Source organism: Pocillopora verrucosa, chromosome 7 (genome assembly GCF_036669915.1).
Source record: "Pocillopora verrucosa isolate sample1 chromosome 7, ASM3666991v2, whole genome shotgun sequence".
NCBI lineage: Eukaryota > Metazoa > Cnidaria > Anthozoa > Scleractinia > Pocilloporidae > Pocillopora > Pocillopora verrucosa.
The window spans coordinates 18909182-18926621 of NC_089318.1; the positions used below are offsets into that span (position 1 = coordinate 18909182).

The following is a 17440-nucleotide window of genomic DNA, read 5'->3' on the forward strand; positions in this document are numbered from 1 at the left end:
GCCATTACGTCCAGGATACACTTCAGCAATTCGTTCTAACGGCCAACGTCCTCTTGGTGTATCGGGCTGAATCACAAGAACTACATCTCCAGCTTTTAGCTAGGTCTCGGAATTCTGAAGTCCACTTCGGTCGGCTGTTAAGGGCAGGAATACATTCCTTGAGCCATCTCCTCCACACTCGTGAAATAATGTCCTGGACCTTTCGCTACCGTTGATGCGGATGCAAAGGAGCGGTTTCAACGGACTCAGGCGCGAACTGTCCCCCCATTTGGCCGTGCAATAAATGGTTAGGGGTCAATGGAACATCGTCTCGTGGATCTGAACTCTGATAAGTCAACTGACGGGAATTAAGAAGGGATTCCACCCCAGCGAACACAGTGATCAGCTCCTCGTCGTTTACATCCCGTTCTCCTACAACGACATAAATGGCTTTCTTAGCAGCTTTCACCATTACTTCGTGGGCTCCTTCAAAATGAGGGGCACCTCGTGGATTGAATCTCCATGTCAGTCCAAGTCCGCTGTCTTGCTCTGAAGGTGTCGTCGGTCAAACTGGCTGGCTAGTTTCTTTAACTCGCCAACCACACCCACCCACTGTGCCTCTGTCGCTTATCACTTCCTTAGGAACTCCACGGCGACTGGTGAAACAGGCGAAGGCGTTTAAGAACGTGTCGGTATCAAGTACCCAGGCCATCTCTAAATACACTGCTCGAGTTTCCAAGCAAGTAAAAAAGGCACAGCCACCTCTTCTGTCGTGGTCTTCCGCGTCCTTGAACAGTGTACAAAGGACCAGCATGAACTGCAAAAGAGGTGACGGTAAACACATTTTCAGTGCTGTTCCACGAAATTCCAAGTGTCTTCGTTATCGGATCTTGACCGCTGTTCATCACGATCTCTTTGGTGCGCTCTTCTGTCGGAATCGCTTCAATAGCTTTCCTCATCGTTTTCAACACAGTCAATAGAATCGTCCATGAAGGTTGACTTAAGGACGGTCTCGGTGGCAAGGGGATAACGGTCTTGGTTTCTTCGAGCGTTCTCCTGCGGAACAAATTGCGACTCCATAGGGTACCTTTCGTAAATATTCCTTTTCAACATAGGCCTGAATAGTTGCTTGATATTCATCGGCGACGCGGCTGTTTTTCTTCAGATTTCTTTCGGTGCTTGGGAGGCGAGAGAGTGCCATGGATTTAGTATCAGGGAGATCGGGTTTGTTTTCTTTCTAAGGGACGGCTTCACGATATCTTCCATTTTCGTACTTAAGGGAATCTTTCTTTTTGCCTAAGGCTAGTCTTTCTTCTTCGGTGAGTACGAGTCTGCCATCGCGGTCTGTGCCAGACTTCTCGATTTCCCAGAATCTCTTTAAGCTGTTGTCGACGTCACAACAGGATTCTTTTCCCTCGCTCCAAATAGGTTCTCTAGTGAACAAGGAACGGATAACGTGAGATCGTGTTCTCGCGGTCTCGTTTTCGTCAGGTGCACCAATACAGCTCTGCCCAAGTTGTCCGAGTCGGGCGATAGGTCCACTATTTTTTTCCACGGAGATCAACGTGCGAATGATGGAGTTCAGTGTTATCAATGCCAATCAAAAGATCGACAAGCCCATCATTTGCCGGCTTAGGAAAATTGCACTGGGTCAGATGCAGCCATTTATTCTGATGGTCCGACGTTCTAGTTCACAACTCTGTAATTGCCAGTGACTTTCTACGGACACGTTTTTGCGCTTGTTTCCTTTGAAAACCTGCCATCTACACTTTCGATTTCAATTTTTATTGGCATGGACTTAAATGTTTCGACGGTGTCACTGAGCACATAAACTTGAACTTTTCCGAATGGCTCTTGCAGTCCCAGTATCTCAGTAGCCGCTTCGTTTTGGAAAGTTTTGTTCGATGCATCGTCTAGGATGGCGTTTATTTTTACTTTTCTTCCATTAGCCTTCATCCACACAAGGACAATTTGTAACGAGTAAGACTAAGTCGGTGTTTCTGCATTACAGCTGGTCAGGGTCACAGCGAGCGCTCCCTCCCGTGGAACATCTGGGCGTTTCCCATCGTCAGCATGAGGCAACATTGTTATCGGTCCGGTTTCTGATAAAACTTCACTTCCATGAAGAAAGCAGTGGTGATTTCGAGAACTACCATCTATTTCATACGTGCGAGCCTATGGGCAATCTTTCCCCCTATGATCAGAGGCTAGGCAATGAAAACACAACTTTTTTTCTTTAGCGATCTTCCAGCAGTCATCCACACCTCTGTCATAAAACTCCTTACAAAACCACACCCCATGATCGAAACTCTGGCAGAGAGAACATGGAGGCTTCGTACTATTTGACTGGCTCTTGCAGTCCCAGTATCTCGTATCTATTGTATCTATTGCAGCAGCATGAAAATTTCGCATCCTGCTCTGTTCCTGGTAACTCGGTATTCTCGGTGGTCTAACGTGCTCGACAGGTTTCGGCTCAATTCCGTTCGCCATTTCCGCTTCTTCTATAAAGCTGTGACTGAATTTTATCCGTAGCGTTCGTTCAACCAGCGACTGTAATTTTTCAGCTGGCGGTCAGGCAACTTTTTCACCAGCAAGCTGTGAAAAGTTCCATCTTCTACCTCTCCGGCGCCTGTTCTAGTTGATCCAAGCAGGCTCGCAGAACCCGGTGCGTACCTCCATACTTCGTTTTTAATATCTCTTTGGCCTCCTCGTATTCGTGGACGGTGACTCCGAGACCACGGATGGCTTCTCAGGCGTTCCCTGTGAGGCATTGTCGCCGCCTTGCCATCTTCAAATTTACTGGCTCTGTTGAGTCGTCTACTAGACTTGTAAAGAGGGCCCAAAAAATATTCAAACTTTCTTTTGTCACCATTGAATGTGGAAACTTTTAACGGCTTCTATTATCGGTTTCGGTCGTTGTGGCTGTGGTGACTCTCGTTTAGCAAATCTTCTCTGGCCGATTGCTCTTAGCGATCCGTCGTGTTCTCGCTTAATGGCGTGTTCATATTTATGATTTTGCACGATCGGACTTTGATCGCATTTTGTCCTGCTTCGATCGCTCTTTGTACGTCTTTTTCGATGGTTTCTGACTTTTTAAAAGCTTCGTTTTTCCCAGTGTCTTCTCCGACTTCGACATAGAAGGCGGAGAGTTCCCCTAAAATTTCTTGTGCGTCTTCAAGGGCTGCCCACAACTACTCAATCATACTTTCTATGTCCGTTACTTCGGAATCCTTCACGCATAGTCTTTCTAACTCATGTCTGAGTTTTGTCACTTTTGTCTTTGCGGATAACAGATCGTCATTTTGCTTCTGTCTGTTGACTCCATTCGCAATTTCGTCATTTTTCTCGGTAACATCGCTGTCCTCGGATTCGGCAGCCATGGTGCACAACTCAGAACTCAAAAACTCACATCACAAACGAAACCTTAAATAAACACCAGTTCATACCTTTCTCCCATCGTGGTCGCTAGAAATGTTCGGAAGCGATAACGAAAATCTCATTTCAAAGCAGATACGTTTAGTCGGTGAAAAGACGGTAAAACGGTAATGGCTTAAAATACATACTCAAAAACAAAAACCTCCAAAATGCGACTAAATCTGAAAAAAAAACTACGCGAGAAATCGTACGCGCAACTTGCTTACGAACTGTTCAAATTAAATGTCTCAGTGCGCGTGCGCTAATCGCACGACACGCTGGTCCGGTACTTTCTTCTTAACAGAAGGAATTCAATGAAACAAAGCCGCATTAAGTCTCCTTGTGTCTCGTTGGAGTGTATCATTTGAATTTACTTTTTGTGGAGGAAAGACCAGATTTACACACGCCATGGCAGCAAACAAACCAGCAAACTCTCACAACTTCACAATAAAAAATTTGAATTTACTTACAATTACTTTCCTCGCCGTTTACTTAATGAACAGAGGTAAATCTTCGTGCATAAATTAATCGTCGATGAGAGTGACTAATACTTTCCGTTAGATTATTGACTGTTTTTGAAGAAAACATTGTCGTGATAGTTCTTGCCAAACTAGTTTCGTTGTTTTTCAAAAGTGTACATGCGCTTTTTCCTTTCTTACGCGCTCTCTAATTGACAGGTGTCAGATTGTTTGTTTGGAAGCCTTTTAAATCACCTTTATCATTACGCAAACCTCTATTTTAACTACCATTTACTCGCTCCAAAAACCGTTCAGTTTATGGAAGAACTTGCCGTATTTACAGCCCTAAATCATTCGGGTTCTTTCGGAATGAATTTCGTTAAGTTTGAAAAAAATAACATAAATTTTTTTCTTTTAGAGGGCACGGTAACGAATCCTGCAATCTGATTGGCTCTTTACCCGGTCAGTATTTTCCTGTCTCTGTCCACAGGCCACGGTAACGCTTTCGTGAGTCGCCGAATACATCCAAACTTTCGTTGCCATTTTTCATCAATATATCTCATTTTTCCGGCTGGGCAGTATTTTTAAGCAACGCGTCGGCCACTACCTCAAGCCGATAAATAACTTATGAATCCTCTCTTTTCTCTCTCTCAAATCACTTTTGTTGACAGAAAAATATTTGTTTCAGAATTTCCTCAAACAATTTGTTCGTAGTGAAAGAGCGAGCGAAGTTTTAATTTCAGTTCTACAACAAATATACGCTCTCAGTAAGTCTATCCAAGTCCGTTCAGTTTGGACAATTGCACCGTAAATTGCACAACAGAAACTAAAGGAATTTATCGTGAAAAGGCCGCATTAAATCCCCTTGTGTCTCGTTGGAGTATGCCATTCGAATTTAGTTTTTGTGGAGGAAAGACCAGATTTACACACGTCATTGCAGCAAACAAACTAGCAAACTCTCACGGCTTCAAAAAATAAAAAATTTGAATTTACTCACAATTACATTCCTCGCCGTTTACTTAATGAACAGAGGTAAATCTTCGCACATCAATTAATCTTCGATGAGAGTGAATAATACTTTCCGTCAGATCATTAACTGTTTTTCAAGAAAACATTGTCGAGACAGTTCTTGCAAAACTAGTTCCGCTGTTTTTCAAATGTTCTTGCGCTCTTTTTTCTTACGCGCTCTCTAATTGACAGGTGTCAGATTGTGACAGATACTTGTAAAAATAATGTTTCAAAGTTTGTTTGGAAGCCTTTTAAATCACCTTTACCGTTACGCAAACGAAAAATTTTCGGTGAGGCATCTCTCTTTAATTTGCATCACCTCTATTTTAACTACCATTCACTCGCTCATAATTCTTCGGTTTATAGAAGATCTTGCTGTGTTTACAGCCCTAAATCATTCGGGTTCTTTCGGAAAGAATTTCGTCAAGTTTAAAAAAATAAATATGTTATTTACCGGCTAAGGGTCGGTCCGTATGGTGAAAAACTGTGACCTCGGTCTTGAAAATATTTCCCTCTATTCTAGAGTACTGATTAAATATCATCCAAAAGCATCATTTGGAAATCATTTTCAGGGATCCTAAAAAGAAATTATGTTGCCAAAGGCTATTTTTTTTGTTTTTCGGTTGATACAAAGAATGAAACGATCTCCTAGGACGAGACGAACAGGTCATCTGATGACATTTCTTTCTAGGGGCCTGCACAGTCTGCAGTCTGTGTTTTATCATGACCGAACTTGCTTAAGAACGTTGTGGTCCATAACAGCATAAAATCGTTAATAATAATGTAAACAAATTTGTAGAAGGGAGGAGGAATTTAGAATTTCAATTTAGAATTGTCAGCTAAATTTGGGAAGAAACTAGTCGAGAGCATCACTTGCAGAGTGTATGGTGAGTTACGAAGCTGGTTTTGAACGGTCTTGTGTCGTAGTGAATATGTACGCGGGTCGGCAGAAATGTCTAAACTGGAAATTTTGGAAGCAAACTGCAGCTTACCGTCGGTTTCATGGTGGGGGTTGAGTTGGTAGTGAATTGAAATGAAACTGCAGTATATGTGCTTGGACTCTACGTTGGATTTGTGGCAGCCCGGTCATTTTGAGGTTAAAAAATGGAGTGTGCAGCCTTGGGCTTCTTTTACGTAGTAAACCTAGATATGGATAACTCACTTAAATGGGTTTTTTTTAAACATGGTAAGCGGTCAGACAACAAGCGATACACTGCCGAAGTATAGTGAAGTATTTTTGTTGAGAATTTGACTGTATTTTTTTATTCCTAAGGGCGGTCGTAAATGTTCCCATACAAACTCTCATAATTTCGAATTTCGCCATGACAGCTGGAGCTTGAGCCGCTTGTGTTTGGACGGGAAGTCTAGAGGAATGCTGCTGGCGGGAACGGGACCGTTTAGAAAATATCTCACATCAATAGGAAAAAATGGACAAAACTCTAGTTATTTGAACTCAGTGTATTAAAAAATCATTTTAGAAGAAATTTCTATCATTTTCTTACAAAAAGTACTCCCAAAGTACGGTTAACGGGCCTGTAGATTATGAAGAGTCCCTCCTTTTCGGCGAAGTCCGTCGCGTGAGTGAAAAAGAAAAAAAAAAACCACTGAAGAAAAAAAGGAATGTAAGCTAACCGCGGCGAGCTCTTGGAGTGAGGCCCGCGAAGACTAAGCCCAAGGGTTTGACTTCTGTGTTGCGCGATATGGTTGACTATCGGCCTGAAATCTGTCGAATACAGGTTATGTATGTCAATGATCCAGATTTATCACCGGCCCACCTCAAGAAATATCTAAGACCCCGTTTACACGTATCCGTTTTCATTTTAAAAAAACAAAATGGTCATTAAATCTATTGGTCAGTTACGTTTCTTTTAACACTTGGGGCGGCATCAAAAGGGTTTTACTGCGCGGACATCGTGCGCCGTGAGCCGAGCAAAGTCAAACCCACAGACTAAGCCCAATGTATAACTTATACTTCTGCAATTTAATACCTGAGAGTGACTAGATTTTAATTTCTAGTTACAATGTCAGCCCTGGATCAAACATAAAGGCCACGAGGATAGGGGAAATTATTACCAACTAAAAAGTCTCATGATCATTCAACAAATTCTCCTTGTCAGCCCCTTGAGAAATGTATGGAGAGCAGAATGGATAATATGCATACTGATGTTAGCGTGTAACGGGTTAAAATAAGTTTTATATTTCTTTTCATTGACCTGTTTTGGATCGCGCACCGGACTTCGCTAAAAAGTAGGGACAGCTCGTAATCTAAATCGCTTGCTCAGACTAGTTTTAAGCGCATGTTATTTGTTTCCGGTCTTAACTGCATAAAAGTGTGACGTCAGTCGATCAAGTTTTTCTACTAAACTATTAGTACTACTCAGGCACTTTAATCATTTGCAATATTGGATAAGGGAAATTGTTTGGTGGGTGTGTATTTTTAATATTGATGATGCGTTGAAAGGTTGAGTCTGTCGCTTAATAACTTTGTGGTCCATAACAGCATAAACTCATTACTAATGGAAACAAATTTGTAGAAGGGAGGAGTAATATAAAATCTCATTCCGTCTGCTAAATCTAGGAAAAAACTAGTCAAGAGCATCACTTGCTGAGTGAATGGTGAGTGTATACGTGCTATTTTTGAAAATGACACCGCAACATACTTTGTTTCTGTGCTTTCCCGCTTTAAGCTACACATCTTCTCAGCACTGTGCATGATTCATGAGACCTGGTTCAATGAATTTTAGCGTGGAAGCGAATTCTGTAAGGTTGAGTTTCCACTGGCGGAGTCGTAAAAGCGCTTCAAACCTGATTTTTGAAGATCGAAAATTGGGGTCTTAAGAGGCCGGGAATCATAAGCTTGAAAGAGTCGGAATCGGAAATATTCCATTTTTTCCGACTCCGCTTATGACTCCGAGGCTTATTATCCAGTGAAAAGAGGATTGTCGGGGTTGTAAGCAGAAGTGGAGGTGCTAACCAATTAACCAGTTTTCAGGCCATCAGTTTTTACTGTGATGAGGTTTTTACTGAGGAGACGGAGCTGTAAGCGGCATTGATAGTTTTCTTCAGATTCCTTCGGCTTGAATTTTATTAGATCGTATGACTCAGCGCTTTTGATATTGAATCAAACTCTGCCTAAAGTGGAACTAGCCATTTCCATTTTCGCCATTGTTTCTTCATCATTAAACTGTATCAATATAATGAAATGAAATGTGGATCTGTTCGAATATCTTGAGACACGTTGTTTTGCGTTGTTTTTAAGATGTCGATGGATGAAAATTAGAGATAGTTGGAATTGAGGTATAAACTTTGCACTGATATACTTGTTTATACACGAAATACACCTGCATCTCAATAATTTTGTCCTATATATTGTTGTATTTTTTAATTATGAAAATCGACGAGATGGGTCCTCTCTGATCACACTGGTTATGAATCGGGTTTGAGTTCCTTTAAATTGTCTGTCTAAATCTGACTAAACCTCCTCGTAACTTGTAGCAAGATAGAATTCCGTGAGCAAGATTATTGCTGGCAGTCGCCGTGTGCTCGACAAAATCTTCGAAATTAACGCTATGGTTGTCGATCGCTGTTCTTACGCGTGGTTTAGCCAAAAATCATTTTTAGTTTGTTGTGATAAAAGAAAAGAGAATTGGAGAATAAAACAACTTTTTTTCAAACATTTTCCCTAAACCCTTTCCATGGGTAAAGTAAAGGAAACCTTGTTTTGGACGACAGGTGGCCCCAAGCTCTAGTTGAGAAATGATCATCATGCGATGTCATGCCGAAATTCGAAATTATAAGAGTTTGTATGGGATTATTTGCGACCGCTCTTAGGAATAAAAAAATACTGTCAAATTCTCAATAAAATACCTCACCTTACTTTCACAGTGCATCGCTTGTTGTCTGACCGCTTACTATGTTGAAAACTAAACCCATTTTAGAGAGGTATCCAGTGCTAGGTTTACTATATAAGAACGTGACAAAGCTGGGAAGATTGAGTTGGTAGTGAGTTGAAATGAAACTGCAGTGTTTGGACTCTGCGTTGGATTTGTGGCTTAAGTCCTAAATGTAATAGGCCTCCGAAGCAATCATTTAACTCCGTCAATGTCTTGTTGTTATAGCGGACATCACCATTGAGATGTTAAAGTGACAGCCGTTGCAAAATCCTCTTCATGTCACATTGCCGGCTCGATGATATCAATCAGCGTCTTCTTATTTGCTAGACTTAAGTCGAGAAGCATTTGCTGCAAACCGTTATACTGATGAACAATTGGCATCAAATGACAGCTGGCAAAACAATAAGTACGCTGACCAATACCTCTCCATATATAACTGGCTTAGACTTTTAAGTACAGTATATTTTGGAAAAATGTGATAACGTAATACTTGTGTGATCAGTGACGGAGTGAACAAGTCATAACCCAATTCAAATTACAAACTTAGACAAGAGAGTCCGCTGACTGGGAGGTCGGACAATTTGCAGGCTCGAGTATACATTTTTGTCTTTCCTTGCCTGAATAGACCTTGTTAGCAGGCACATTTTGTTTCCCAATTCAGACCTTGTCACAGCACTCCAGCGAGTGATTACTTTCGAATTCTCGAATATCTTCGTGAGTTTATGATTATGAACAAAATAATTTTCTTCCTTTAAATACATGCAACAAATCCGAACAACAAATAAGGTATTGCATCGGTCTGCATCAAATTATATACTCAATGACTTACAATCAACAGGCGTAAATGCAAAGAAAATGCTAACCAGCACATAATTACAAATCACCGGCTCAGATTGCCATGACAAAACAGATGTTTAAAGGCCTATTTACACGGTACGACTTTGTCGCATGCGACAAGCTTACGACAGGCCTACGACACGAATTGTATCGTGTAAATCAAACCTACCACTCGCTTACGACTGTCGTGCACGTCACGAGAAATGTCGTAGGATTTTAAAACATGTTTTAAAACGCTGCGACAATCGTAGCCGAAATTGATAGAAAATGACGTATTTTGTGACAAATTTCTACTGAGTAGGGGAGGAAGGTGAAATTTTCTTGCGTCAAAATGGCGGAGGAAGTCGCCTCCGGAAAGTCGAAGACTGCTTCCAAAGCGAAAAATACATTCTCAGATGAGGAAACAGAGAATATGATATCACTGTGGAGCGAGGGCTAAACTTCAGAATACCCCGCAACTTTGGTCCGCCTCACTTACATGTGTCGGGAGGCTTTGAAGATCGAGGCATAACACAATAGACGCTATTCTTATTCAATGACATGTAAATGAGTTGCGGGGTATTCTGAAGTTGCTCCGCGAGCGAGGAAGAGGTTCTTTTCCTTCTCTTGCAAATTATTGAAACAATGACCGCGGCCGAAACGAGTGGAATTGCACGCGATTTTGACATGTCGTAGGTGAAAATGTCGTGCGCGTGTAAATTGTCCTAAGTCATGTCGTAGGCCTGTCGTAAGCTTGTCGCATGCGACAAAGTCGTACCGTGTAAATAGGCCTTAACAAAAATCTGGAGAATGTCATCAGCGATAGAACTCAATGAAAAGCACGGTAAGTGCATGATCTGTCTCTCAGCGCTTTATTGATCGAGTTGAGGAAAGTAATTTCAAGTCTAAAGGGGGCCAATGTTTGGCTGGAAGTTCAAGTGGATGGACTCGATTGGTACATAATCATTAAATTTAATTAAATTTAGGACTTTATCATTGCATTTGGGACGGTTATTACATTAAGGCCTTCAGCAGCCGCCCGGTCATTTTGAGCTTTCGCATCGCAACCTTGAGCTTCTCTTATGAACGTAGTAAACCTAGAAATGGATAACTCGTTAAAATGGGTTCTTTTCAACATAGGAAGTGGTCAGACAACAAGCGATGCACTGTGGGAATAAGGTGAGGTATTTCAATTGAGAATTTGACTGTATTTTTTTATTCCTATGAGCAGTCGTAAATATTCCCAAACAAACTCTTACAATTTCGAATTTCGCCATGACATCTGGAGCTTGGGCCGCTCTTGTGTGGGCGGAAAGTCAAGAGGAATGCTGCTAGCGGGAACGGGACCGTTCAGAAAATGTCTCGCATCAATGGTCATTAGAAGCATTCTGCGTACAGAAAAGCTTGAGAGTAGGATCAATAGTATTTTATGGCGAATTCAAATAAGTGCACGCTGTAAAAGCAACCAGCGTACGAGTTATCGGGTCGAGTGTGATAACAGTGGTAAGAGTCAAGTCCGAAGGATTTTAAACTAATGAATAAAAGGACTAAGTTTCTAAGGAAACTGTGGTGCTGCATCGGTGGGAGAGTGTAACAGGGTAATGTAAGGTCATGGGTTCAAATCCCGTACGGGCCTGAATTTTTTTTTCAGGTCCTATTTACAACTACTCGTTTCAGTAGTGTTCTTAGCTGCGAGGGTCTCTTAATTACATCTCTCCACCGCAGTGCAAATATGTGAATTTTCATATATCTAAAATCTTCATTCACTTGGATGTTTATTTATACCCAATTCATTGACAAGCTCCCAGTTGGCTTGTTAGCTCAATTGGTAGAGCGCTGCACCGGTATCGCAGAGGTCATGGGTTCAAATCCCGTACGGGCCTGAATTTTTTTCAGGTCCTATTTACAACTACTCGGTTCAGTAGTGTTCTTAGCTGCGAGGATCTCTTAATTACAGGGTAATTTAGTATTATCAACTGAGTTGATAACGAAAACTAGCCACCGTTGAGAGTTAAACAGTTGAAGTTTCGACACGGTGAGACTACACCATCTGTTCGTGGCTAATAATTGTTGGCGTGATATGAAAAAAATCTATGAGGGTCATGACAAAAAGAGTCAAGAAGCATTCTAATGCATTCAGCTAAATTTTAGTTGGTTCAGCATTGTTTTATTGCTAAGGGAATGTCATGTTTGATCAGTTCGATGAGCGTGGGTTATGTAAACACACGAGACGATCATAACTCAATTGTCTTATTAATATTCATATTTTCGATTATCCGGACTCTCGATTATCCGGACTATTTACCCTAGTCCCACCGAGTCCGGATAATCGAGGTTCGACTGTAAAGATAAATGAAATGTTAATCAACTCATTTGTGGAAATTTTTCCGCCTTAATGAGCCATTTGAAGCATCCTTTTACGAAATTACTCTTGGCTGGATGCCGTTAGGAGAAGACAGGGAAAAAGGCTTGCAACTTGGTGGCCGCCTGCCGCGACCTCCTTCACTTCAAAGTGGAGTTAACGGCAAACCACTGAAAATCCCTCTAACTGGTAACGGTTGTTGATCGATGAGGAATTACTTTATCTCTTCACCTAATATGAGCTTCATCCTTCCAACATTTTCTGAGAAAATCGATGCTGAAATGACGAGTATAGCTTTCTCAGTATGATCGGTGCCAAAGGAATTCGAAATATGCAGGCCGTGTGAAATTTACCATACAGAGCAGCAACTAAAACGGTCTACGTGCTTCGAATTCCTTTGTCACTGTGTTTGACATCTATCATTTTTAGAAAGCTACATTCATCGCTAAAATCTCCCTAAGGCCATCCCAATTTGACGCTTCGTTTCCCATCGCCCGACCGACCCATTTTTTTGGATAAGTAAAAAAAAAAAAAAAATTCTTGATTCACTAGTCAAAGAGGCAAGTACTTTAATTAACAAGCACATGATCTTGTCGTATTTACACCAATCGTCATAAATTAACATCGATACAACGTTTTTAAAGCCTTTTTAGACATTTGACAGTAGTTTTAATATACATCTTTTACCATCCGATTATATCTTCAAGACCAAATGTGAGATTTAAGAATATCGAAAGAAGGAACCACGTTTTCGAGTTGACTTTGTAACCAAGCTTTCGTACTTAGCAGCCCGGCCTTCCCTGGCACCCAGGCCCTTTCAAGTGTTCGTTCCCTTTTTTTTTTTTTTTTGCATCATCATTGTCTGTACTATTATTATAAATTTTTCTTTCTTGTATATTTTGGGGTTAAAAAATTAAGTTGTTGTTGTTGTTGTTCTCACAGCTGGAGCTTAGGCCACTTGTGTATCAACGAGCGCTTTTCAGTTAACTAATTTACTGGTTTTTTCGTCACCATATTCCCACCGATAGCGTAGCTCCATTTTCTGCCTAGCAACACTCACAGGGCTAACTCTCAAAATTTCAGCTTTTAAAACTCTTTACGGTAGCAAATTTACGTTCTCAACTCAGTTGATAATTATACTAAATTACTCTGATTTTAAACTAAAATTGCCACCATTACCACGGTTCCTCGACTTTTGATACTGTTTTGAAATTTTGAATTAAATTTTTGTTAAAAGTCTGCGCACCGTTACAGGCAGTTTCCAGTCCACAATTGATATGTAATCAATAGATTAAGCAATAAATATTAATTACAGCTGCTCAAACCGAATAGTAAAGTGAATTCGTCTAACCCGTTCGTTTGTGCAAATTAGTTTGTCACCAAATGCTGATAAGAATAACAACTCAGAACAGATACATCTTCACTACTGAATTTTCCACGTGAAAATTCCTAATTGACTGATGCTGCGAAGGTTAGCACTTTAAACTCTGATATCAGTAAGCATATTCTCCATACTGTTCTCTATACATTTCCCAAGGTGCTAACAAGGAGAATTTGTTTAACAATCAAGAGCCCAGAAGGCGCACTGTCCAGTTTAATTTTTCAGAGTCCAGCTTTGTTTTTTCAGAGTCCAGTTTTTTTACAAACAAGTTTTGTTTTTTTTCACAATCCAGTTTTTTTTACATTCCAGTTTTTTTTCAGAGTCCAGTTTTGTTTTTCACAATCCAGTTTTATTTTTTCACATTCCATTTTTTTTTCACAAACAAGTTTTGTTTCTTTTCACAATCCAGTTTTTTTTACATTCTAGTTTTGTTTTTCGGAGTCCAGTTTTGTTTTTTCACAATCTAGTTTTATCTTTTCACAATTCAGGTTTTTTTTAAAAATCACGATCCAGTTTTATTTTTTCACAATTTAGTTTTGTTTTTTCACAGTCCAGTTTTATTTTTTCACGCGTGGTCTATGTACGGAAACCCCGACTGCAAAGAATTTAAGCTTCGATATGAAACTCAACACTACACACATAAGTTATGCTGAAGTTGAGGTGTAGCGCCGTCAGAGACGATAAACACGTTCAGCCACTCACAAAATTCCAACCAAAAGTATTAACGAGGCTACATAGGATTTTTTGACCGCGCGAGATCTGGGTGTGAACGTAGCGCGAGCTTCAAAAGTCTCAACATGCAAAAAAACATAGTAACTCGATACGATCGCATGGCTGTTAAAAACAGTTTAGCATAATACAGTTTTAATGTGTTGGAATCTTAGGTTTCCAGCAACTGCACCCGTAATACCCAAAGGCCTTCTACGCCTGAAAAAGAGGTCAACCGAAAAGAAAACACTGTGGGAAAGATTGCCAAAAGGCGACTGATCGCGACAGATTCGAAAGTTTACGCATGCTCAGATGTAGATCTTGGCGAAGTTCTATTCCATTACGCACTATTTTGCTACCAAGAAAATAGAGATCTTTCGAGCAAGATTTATCGCTTTTCCTTGGGTGGAATTTCCTAAGATTTGCTGGACCTTTCTAGTGCCTGTTGACAAAAAAAAATTCATCAGACCAAATTTGAGATAGAAGAAGAAAACACATTTTTTAATCGAAGTCTTCCTCGGCGTTGCCGTGCTCACTGCCTAAGGTCCCTGGTACTGTCAAGACATCGGGGCGACAGATGCTGTCCCGTGGCCATATGTATTGTAAATATCACGATTTATTCGGCCTCTCAATAAGACCCTTCGCATTTAGTTAGCTAGGATGTAGGTCGTTCCACTTTCGCCAACCAAGCTGAAATTGTTTTACATGAAGGGAAGCGGTGAAATTCTTATTCCCTTACCCCCTCCCCTTCTCTCCAGCCTCTTTCCTACCTTAGCTATCACGCCCCTGATAAGGAAGAAGATATCAACTGGATTGGTTCTAAAAAGGCTGAATACCGTCACCCCCCGTAACAATACAACTTAGGACAAACAAACAGACAAACAAACAGAATTACAAAATCGGTACAAAACTAAAGGAATCTGAAGAAAACGAGTACATGAGTTAAATTAATTATATTATTTATATTACTTTGCAGTTTCATCTGGAATTCTTTATCCTATTGAAAAATCAAGTTTTGCAATGCAAATGAAACGCTTTTGCTATTTTAAACATTTTTCCAGGCCAATCGTCTTCTGTTTTATCCTCCTGGTGTCATACACTCTTGTTTTCACTCCTTTGATAGACCACCTGCCATTTCCTTCTTTAACAAAAACGAACAAAGCGAATAAATACGACGATTTCCGTGGAGAGTGGGTGCGTCAGCGCCGAGCACGCATGGACTGGCAAGCCATAATCAATCCGTGTTATGACAATATGGACTGGGGAAAAGTGAAGGCTGGCTGGGAAAAACCTAACAGAACCAATGCCTCTACAAGTAAGATAATATTTCAGGACATCAGGCCTGCGGGAGAGTATAGTAAGATTTTCATCCAATCAAAAACGTCGGATAATATAACGAAAGTCATTGGTGGAGACTTTTGGAGGGTCTACGTACGCGGTCCAGCAAACATTGCGGCGACTCTTTTTGATCACAATAATGGAACTTATGAAGCTTTGTTTCTTATCATGGAGCCAGGTATCTATCAGCTGTTGATTTATCTGGATTATAGTTTGTGCGATGGATTCAGAGATCCACCACGTGACTGGTTTATTAAGGGCAATGCTCAAGGGAAATTTCAGCGGGAGGGTCTTCTAGGCCCCTTGGATGATTACTTGGTACAGCCCCTTCAGAGCGGAAGGCCTTTGGAGATAAACGTAACAAAGGCAGAGACGAACCTTTCCTTAGGTGGTAAGTAACCTGGTAGAAGGAAAAAAAATTTGCCATTAGCCGGTATGTAATAACCTGGCAGCGCTTGCCGCGAAAGCGCCGTACAAGTAAATCTATCGCTTAGAGCGCATTCCGATGGAGTGTCGTAAATCAATATCAGTGTAACCACAACGGTCAATCAAATGAAAGGCAATATTCATGAGCAGCCAATGAGCGCTCGAAGTGAAAACACACATTCCGGCATCGTCAAGCGCGGGAAACACATGTGACCAATTTACGATTGGTTTTGGCTTTAAATTTGATTGATTGAGAAAGTGGCGTGAGTTTTCTGGACCAGTCACATGGTAAAGTAAAGGAAAACCAAAGGAATCTCGGATTTCTTCAAAAACATCGTATCTAACTGAAATTTCTAATCATTATTTCTTGCATCTTTGTTCTGCACAGACAAACTTCATTCTCTAGAATCGTGTCCTTCCACATGTAATAAGTTGTGGGATGGATTTGGTCGGTGGAGGAATGACAAATGGCGGCCATACCTTGAAGGTAAATACTGACCCGTCATTGGCCAAGTCAAATTAGAAGAACAAGCAAATATATCTATTTTGCCGGCAATGGTTTGCAATTAGTTTTGATAGTAAGACCTCGACGCAAAGTGTATTGTAAAAAATTGAAGAATTCCTCACCTCATTGGATATTTACCATCTTACAGAATCATACAACTGGTCTCCACCAGCAAATTACAGCTCCTCTGGAACTCTCTGGGTGTACGGTGATTCATTAGGGGTTCGTCTGTATCAGTCAATCAGCTCTCGAGCCCTATGTAGAAAGCTCTACTTTAAATGCAAAAACAGTTATAGTTGGCTCTATCCAATAATTAACGAGCAACAGAGCAGGACGAAAAACGATAGCCTCGACTTCCGTGCTGAGGAGGTTTTGAAAGCCATTCGAAGCGTTCTTAATACGACTGAGTTACAGCAGCCTTCCAGTGTATTACTTTTAAATCTTGGACTTCACTATCCTGTCAGCGTCAATTTTACAACTTTCCAGAAGGTCATCGGACAAGTAATAAATTTGTTGAAAGAGACACAAGTTGACTTACAAGGCAGGGAAGTTCTAAAGTATAAGGCCAAGATCATTTGGAAATCAACTACAGCTTTATGTAAGCACAAGGGAAAGAAATTCAACCCAACAGATAGTAGATTCCTTACACCGCAGGTTTGTGCATATTGAAAGCCAATGCGTGTATTGATGACCAAAAAATCATAGCGGTCTTAAATTCAAACATTTCATCAGTTGTATGTTCAACTAGAAATTCTGTTCGAGCCATCTTATTTTGTCTTATTTTATTTCTTTTTCAGCGAGTTCTTCTATTCAGCGCCTACGCCATGTCAGCCATGTGTCAAGCGGGTTTTGAGGTCATAGACGTGTATCCAATGACAGATTCGTATCCGGGGGGTACGTTGGAAAATGACGTCGTTCACTATCCAAACAAAGTGTTTAATGCCTTAGAAACGCTTTTAGAGAATTACAAGGTTAACAGAAATCAAAGAGAAATCAAGAGAAGAATTGAGAGATGTACCATCTGACAGTCTTTCACTTGGCCTTGCACGACTTTTTACAAAGAATGGGTTTGAGTTATTCCCAGGCCTGCTTGTGTTTGACATGGTCGATACGAGACACGTATTTTCTTCGGCAGAGGTTATATTTGGAGAT

The 17440-nt window shown here is 40.8% G+C and overlaps 1 protein-coding gene across 1 annotated transcript; it reads left to right on the forward strand.

Moving 5' to 3' along the window:
- Positions 1-15197: 15197 nt before the first annotated feature.
- Positions 15198-17313, forward strand: LOC131785120 (uncharacterized). Its single transcript, XM_059101965.2, has 4 exons — positions 15198-15748; positions 16172-16270; positions 16437-16942; positions 17086-17313. Exons 1-4 carry the CDS (start codon positions 15235-15237, stop codon positions 17311-17313), a joined length of 1347 nt encoding a protein of 448 aa, XP_058957948.2. The 5' UTR covers positions 15198-15234.
- Positions 17314-17440: the final 127 nt, after the last annotated feature.

Excerpts from the sequence above, each read along its gene's own strand:
- LOC131785120 (XM_059101965.2), top strand. The coding sequence starts at position 15,235 with ATGGACTGGCAAGCCATAATCAATCCGTGTTATGACAATATGGACTGG. Across the intron at positions 15,749-16,171 it reads GACGAACCTTTCCTTAGGTG|ACAAACTTCATTCTCTAGAA; the intron begins GTAAGTAACCTG and ends TGTTCTGCACAG. Across the intron at positions 16,271-16,436 it reads ATGGCGGCCATACCTTGAAG|AATCATACAACTGGTCTCCA; the intron begins GTAAATACTGAC and ends ACCATCTTACAG.